General features: G+C 40.7%; 1 protein-coding gene across 1 annotated transcript in view; it reads left to right on the forward strand.

Annotated features, from left to right (window-relative positions):
* The window catches only part of SS18 (SS18 subunit of BAF chromatin remodeling complex), a 100660-nt gene extending 93933 nt beyond the window's left edge, over positions 1-6727 (forward strand). Inside the window, exon 11 of the mRNA XM_032293150.1 lies at positions 6684-6727. Within this exon, the coding sequence (XP_032149041.1) occupies positions 6684-6689 (6 nt within the window). The 3' untranslated portion in view covers positions 6690-6727. The remainder of the gene's footprint in view (positions 1-6683) is intronic.
* Positions 6728-7033: the final 306 nt, after the last annotated feature.

Genomic DNA, 7033 nt, shown 5'->3' on the forward strand with positions numbered 1-7033 from the left:
AAAAAAAAAAAAAAAAAAAAAGACAAAGGTAATAAATACTTAAAACTCATTATTTTCTAGTTTGCTGTATTTCCCTATTACCAGTGCTCTTGAGATTATGTATGTCTATTGCATCTGTATTGTAGAAAGAATATTTAATGTATACTGTCATACATCACTTCCAACTTGGCATTTAGTGGTGTTATGTTGGTCACTTGAAAACTGCTGCAGTGGGAATGTTTACACTATGGAAATTGGGAAATGCTACAAATTGGAGCTTCATTTATTATTTCTGTTGATGGTCTAGACTTCAGAAAATGATCTAGAAAATGTTAATAATGTAGATTAAGCTGAATAGTGTGTCATACCTATAACTGTTACATTATGAAGAACACAAACAATTAAAATATTCTTCTAATATTCAAAAACTGTGATCCAATTCAGCACAAAATTACTCATGTTATTGAAGAACAAGAGCACTTCTGGCCTACAATTTCATCATTTCACTTGCTCTTACTCCTTAACATAAACATAAATATCAACCAACATCATGTGGTGACTGCACTCATTCATTAATTGCAAGCATAGATCGGCTGTGGATACAAGAGTTTGGCAAAAGTCAACAAAAAACATCCGGTGAGAATTGATTGGTGATGTGGAATTTACAATAAAGTATATTGTATATTTTATTATTCATACATTAGGTACTACACATCTGTCTTAGTCCATTCAGATTGCTATACTTTGGGCTAAATAATTTATAAATAGTAGAAATTTATTCCTCACAGTTCTGAAGGCTGGGAAGTCCAAGATCCAGATGCCAGCAGATTTAGTGTCTGGTGAAGGTTGGCTCTCTGCTTCCAAGATGGTGCCTTCTTGCTGCATTCTCACATAGCAGAGGGAAAAAGGGACAGACTTGCTCCCTCCATCCCGTTTATAAGGCACTAATCCTATCCATGCAGGCAGAGCCCTCATGGCCTATCACCTTCTAAAGACCCCCACCTCTTCATACTGTTGCATTGGGAATTCAGTTTCAACATGAGTTTTTGAGGGACACAGACATTCAATCTATAGCAACATCCTTCATATCAGTAAAATATATACACACTTACGGACATCTGTATGTGTGCATGGCCCCCCCTCTGGAGAGCCAGTTAAATATTTACCAGCACATCACTTCTTGAGACCCTTATTATCAATTGCCTATTCAACATTTCAAATTTAATATAATAGGCATCTCAGACTTATTTAACATGTCAAAACTAAATTTATGTTTCTCTTAAAATCCTTTCTCTAGTACACTGTATCTTGGAGAATTACACTACCCTAGGAGGTAAAAAACTGAGAAGAATAGCTATAGATGGCTTTTTCAATATGTCTTCTCTATGAAGGCAAGAAAGAAGGCAAAAGGGAGATAAAGGGCTGATGGAGTTTTGTTTAGGTTTGAGAAAGGATAGTGTTATAGATATTCACATCGGAAGGAGACTGTGAAAAAAAGCCAAATTGGAAGTTCCAGGAAAGAGACAGGATAGATGACATAACCCTAACCCTGATGAGGCTAGAGAGAGGAGGATCCAGAGCACACTGGCCTTGGATGGGGAAGCATCATCTCTTCCACACTGACAGGGGAAGGAAAATGAACATCAGTGTGTGCCTTAGCATGGGTGCCCTGGGAGCAGAGCCTGGGACAGAGATTCTTATTCAAGTGATTTTGGGAGATGATATGGTTAGGCTTTGTACCCAAATCTCGAATGGTAATCCCCATAATCCCCATACGCCAAGAGAGAGACCAGGTGGAGGTGATTGGATCATGGGGGCGGTTTCCCCCATGCTGTTCTCATGACTGAGTTCTCCTGAGATCTGATGGTTTTATAAGGGGCTCTTCCTCCTTCACTAGGCACTTCTTCCTGCCACCTTGTGAAGTAGGTGCCTTGCTTCCCCTTGGCCCTCCACGATGATTATAAGTTTCCTGAGGCCTCCCCAGTCATTCTGAATTGTAAGTCAAACCTCTTTCCTTTATAAATTTCCTAGTCTCAGGAAGTCCTTTATAGCATTATGAAAATGGACTAATACAGGGGAAATGCTCTCAGGAGAAGGGGAATGAGAGAATTGGGATAGAACAGGGGAAAAAGCTAACCCAGAGTGCGATCTGCACCAGAAACTAACTTCAGTCTGAGCCTGGAGGGAGGTGCTGCATCACAAACTGCACCTCAAGGTTATCCCCACCTTGAGGCAGGAAACTGGACTTTCTCCTTGTGCCGGCCATGCACTGGCCAAGGTCTGCCCATCCGGGGAGCAGGGAATAGTCATCCAGGCTAGATGCATCCTGTCTGGCTGAGGGCAGTTCTCTAAGGGAGAGGGTAACTGTGAATTTTAAACAGTCAGCACTCAGAACAGCTGAGGGACAACAGCACCTGCCAATGAAGGGGACTGGAGTGGGGCACCAACCACATCCTCTGTAGTGTGGATACGTACATTGCTATAAGCTGGGGAGAGGTGTAGATGGGAGAAGGAAATGAGACAGTTCCTGATGAGTGGCCTCTCCCTCTCAAAGAGTAATACAAATTAACTGCTCAGGGTGGGGAAGGTCCTGGTGGGCGTAGGGGGCTTGATTAGGGTGGGCAAGTTTGGAGTAGGTGAAGGGAGGGGAGGGCCCTGAACAGTGCTCAGGGTCTAGTTACTGTTGGAGACCATAGAGTGGGTAAGGACAGCAGTTTGCATTGTTATTCATTCTTCATCAGTCCTAGTGTAGGAGTGCAAAAGGCAGGTAGTTGGCTTGATCCAGTGTTGAGATTGTGCTGGGTAAGCTCGGTGCAAGCAAAAAAGGGTAATACATCAGAGGGTGATGGTGAGAGAGTTATTGGAGTCTTTTATGACCTTTTGAAAAGGCAGACATGTACACAACAAACTACAGGGCAAGACAGTGTATTCTCACTGCAGTGACAGAGTACAAAGTAGTGGGGAAGATCAGAAGACAGTGAAGCATTTTATGAGTCAAGGAGGAGAATTTCTCTGGCTTCAAATAAAGGAGGCAACATTTGAATTGGTTCTTGAAGGGATAGTGGGAAAAAAATTTTCCCTGGGGGAATATAGAAGGGAATGAAAAAAGTGCATGAAGGCAGTCTAGTTAGGGACCTGTGGTTTAGAAATATGGTAAACCCTATAAAAAGATACCCACAATAAGTGAAATTAGATAGAGAGATTGGTATTGGCTCTTGTCCTCATTCAGACTCCATTCTTTTTTTTTTTAGATTACACAATTCTTTATTGAGAGCCTCCTTTCCCCACCCCTGCAGTCTCTAGGTCACTTTTCTGCTTGTAGATTTTGCACAGAAGCCCCAGAAAGATAGCTGGGGGCAGGGGTGCTGCGTACTGTTCAATGAGACCCATGATGTGACTGTAACTGTCTTCCTCATACTCAGACTCCATTCTTAATCAGGGACAGGCTGAGTTTCTTATACTGGGAGTAGAGGAGTGAGAATGGTTTGGGGTGGAGCCTGGCCTGGGAAGGGGCGAGTAACCCCCATCTTTGGAAGTAGGAGGGCAAAGAATGTGTTTCAAGGGATATCATATTTTCACATATCAGCTAGCTAACTTTCATATACATTGCCAGATTGCTTTTAAAAAAAACTTGTATAAATTTCTTAGCCAACATTGTTAAAATGCTTGTTTCTTTACCAATTACTGATATTTTTATCTGATTGGTTAAAGTTATATCTTAAGAAGCCATTTTTAATAATTCTGGTGATAAGAGAGGAATACTTGCATGGGGACAGTTGATATTGCAGATGGAAAAGATTCCCTGGGTAATTGAGCTTAAAAGTGTGTCTTTAACTCTTTTGAGAGTTAACTCTTCCGAGAGCCTATTGTGAATTTCATTGGGTTAATGGATATGGAATATAAATCTGGGGGCTGCTGCCTCCACTCCTCATTTAGTTTGAAATGCTCCCAAAATTCACACGGAGTGGAATTACTCTCTAAGGATGGAGGCAGTAACATGGTAGAACCCTTTTTAAGAATTTACTTGTAGTCTGCAGAAATAACAGTTTCAAAACCTTTCAGTATATGAGGATTGCATCTCATGGGATCTAATCTCTCCATATTATAGAACCATTATGAAGTTCTTCAAGTTTAAAAAGAAAAATGCCTTAGTTTTTTAGACAGAGGCTTGCTCTGTGTTACCCAGGCAGGAGTGCAGTGGTGTGATCTTGGTTCACTGCAACCTTCGCCTCCTGGGTTCAAACGATTCTCCTGCCTCAGCCTCTCAAGTAGCTGGGACTACAGGTGCGTGCCATCACGCCTGGCTAATTTTTAAAATATTTTTAGTAGAGACGGGGCTTCATCATGTTAACCAGGCTGGTCTTGAACTCCCTACCTCAAGTTGATCTGTCCACCTCGGCTTCCCAAAGTGCTGGGATTACAGGCGTGAGCCACTGTGCCTGGCTGCTGTAGATTTTTTAAGCAGTTATAACAAAATAGGTTAGTAGTGTCAGGCATTAGAATTATTATATGCACAAGTGAAAATATACACTTAGATGAAAAGGAAATTGAAATCATCATCATTATGAATAGTTTGTTAAAAGTTTGTGTCTCTGTATTCAGGTCCATCTTGATCTCTGTCTCTGGACCATTTTTTTCAGAGCTGTGCTGATATGTAACTTTGAAAGAAAATGTGTTTGATTTAATTCTTAGTTCTTTACCCTTGCTGGATCCTCATGGCATGGATGGAGTGTACTTCCATGCTCATGACTTTGGGCTTGTCCATAGTCCTTACTTTGGCTAACAGAATTAGGTGAGAATTCTGGTTTTGAGCCTAGACCCCTGAGGCTGGCTATTCCAAGGAGGATGAGAAACACATGGAGCGGACACAGTCTTTGTGAAACAGAATCACCTGTTTGATTCATAGAATCATGAAAACAAATGCTTGTTGTGTGCCACTGGTTTTGGTGGTAGGTTGTTATGCACCATTGTTTTTGGCAATAGCTAACTAAAACATAAAATATTTTTTTGTAGTTCTCAGTGTTCCTACACATTTTCCACTGATTTTTATTTATATTAATTTATTTTATTTTTTTGAGACAGAGTCTCACTGTGTCACCCAGGCTGGAGTGCAGTAGTGCAATCTCGGCTCATTGCAACCTCCACCTCTCAGGTTCAAGCAATTCTGCTGCCTCAGCCTCTTGAGTAGCTGGGATTACAGACATGTGCCACCACACCCAGCTAATTTTTGTATTTTAAGTTGAGATGGGGTTTCACCATGTTGGCCAGGCTGGTCTCGAACTCCTGTTCTCAAGTGATCTGCCCTCCTCAGCCCCCCAAAGTGTTGGGATTACAGGCGTGAGGCTCCGTGCCTGGCCACCACTGATTTTTAAATTTGACATATCCACTCCTAATATGTTTTGTATTTAATGCTTATGGTTTTTATTTTGTATGAGGATTTCTTGGTCTAATCAAAGTCCAAAAGAAAATTTATCCAACTTCGTTCTCTCATATACTGGTAAAAATGAGAGAGCAAGTTTGATTTTATTTTCCTCAAATCTCTATTTAAGTGTAAATAAACTTTGCCTGTCTTTTAAAATTCTGTGCTATGGTTATGACAATGAGAAATGGATCCTGAAGTTCATAAAATGTTTCCTTTTGACATTCAGTTTTCAAAATTCTCCTTATGTCACGTTGGTCTGAAAGGTTAAAAATAACTGTACCTCCAGAGACTTCTTCTTGGGCTATATTCTTCCTTGGGATTCTCTAAGCTTTTCCCACCCAAAGTGGGCCATCATCCTTGCCTAATTTTAAAATCTCCCAGATCCAATGCTCTATAAAAATCAATAAGATCCTTCCCACCAAGTAATCCCAGCAGCTACACATTATAGTCTCTGGTCTGATTCTGCAAGAGTTTGATTTTATATGCTCTATTGTAATAATTTATTAACTTGATAAAATCTGCTAAGTCCTCATGGAAACTATTCTGTTTTTATTTATATTTCCTGCCGCTTTCTTTCCATAGCCTTTATTCTTGAGTATTTGCATGAGAATAGGGCTTTTGTTTTTTAAAAGTTCATTTGCGCCTGTTGTTTATTGTCTCCCCTGAAGTCGCAGCCCTCTGTTTGTGACATCCGTCGTGCTTTTCATATTGAACGCACTCAGTGAACCCCGAATAGCTAATCTTCCCATCGTGTTATCTAGGTTAGTTGAATTAGCCCTATTTTCCAGGCAGGACAACCTAAAGGGATAGAGAATGTGTTCATTTGAGGATGTCTGAGTCCAAGTAGAGCCGTTGCATCTCTTGTACTTAGATGAAGCCGTTCTCCTCGGTTACGGTTCATTCTGCTGGGTTATCATCATGTATATTATGTTAAGCTTGCTTTTCCTCTGCAATATTGCTGAAGAAAAGGGAAAGGAAAGATGCACAAAGTATGATGAAACTTCACTAATAAATAGTTACTACTAGTATTTCTCAGGGGCGTGGTTACTGAAAAACCTGTTGGGAAAGTGGAGGTGGTGGCTTTACCTAATATGTGTGCATGAACTGAGGGGTGAGTTCTGACTTGGAGCTCTCCTTGTCTAATGCTGTCTATACCCGGACCACAACTTTGGGGTCAATTGGCAGATAACAAATTGAATCATTAATAGAATATCCACTGTATTCACATTAGCCATTAACCTAGCTTGACTTATTCAGATTCTATTGATTATTATGTTCACAGATTTAAGGATTTGCTTACTGATTTGTGATCAATAGCAGTGATGATTAAAACAAAACAAAATGTGAAAAATCTGTGAAGCAGTTTTAATACTCCATTTGTTTTTGCAGGGAAAGATAAGTCATGCAGTTTTTGTTGTTGTTGTGTGTGTATGTGTGTGTTTTTGATACAGAGTCTTGCTCTGTCTCCCAGGCCCGAGTGCAGTGGCATGATCTCAACTAAACAACAATCTCTGCCTCCCCGGTTCAGGCAATTCTCCTGCCTCAGTCTCCCCAGTAGCTGGGATTACAGGCATACACCACCATGCCCAGTTAAGTTTTGTATTTTTAGTAGAGACGGAGTTTTACCACGTT

The sequence above is a fragment of the Sapajus apella genome, unplaced genomic scaffold (assembly GCF_009761245.1).
Source record: "Sapajus apella isolate SASKATOON/1434 unplaced genomic scaffold, GSC_monkey_1.0 scaffold29, whole genome shotgun sequence".
NCBI classification, from domain to species: Eukaryota; Metazoa; Chordata; class Mammalia; order Primates; family Cebidae; genus Sapajus; species Sapajus apella.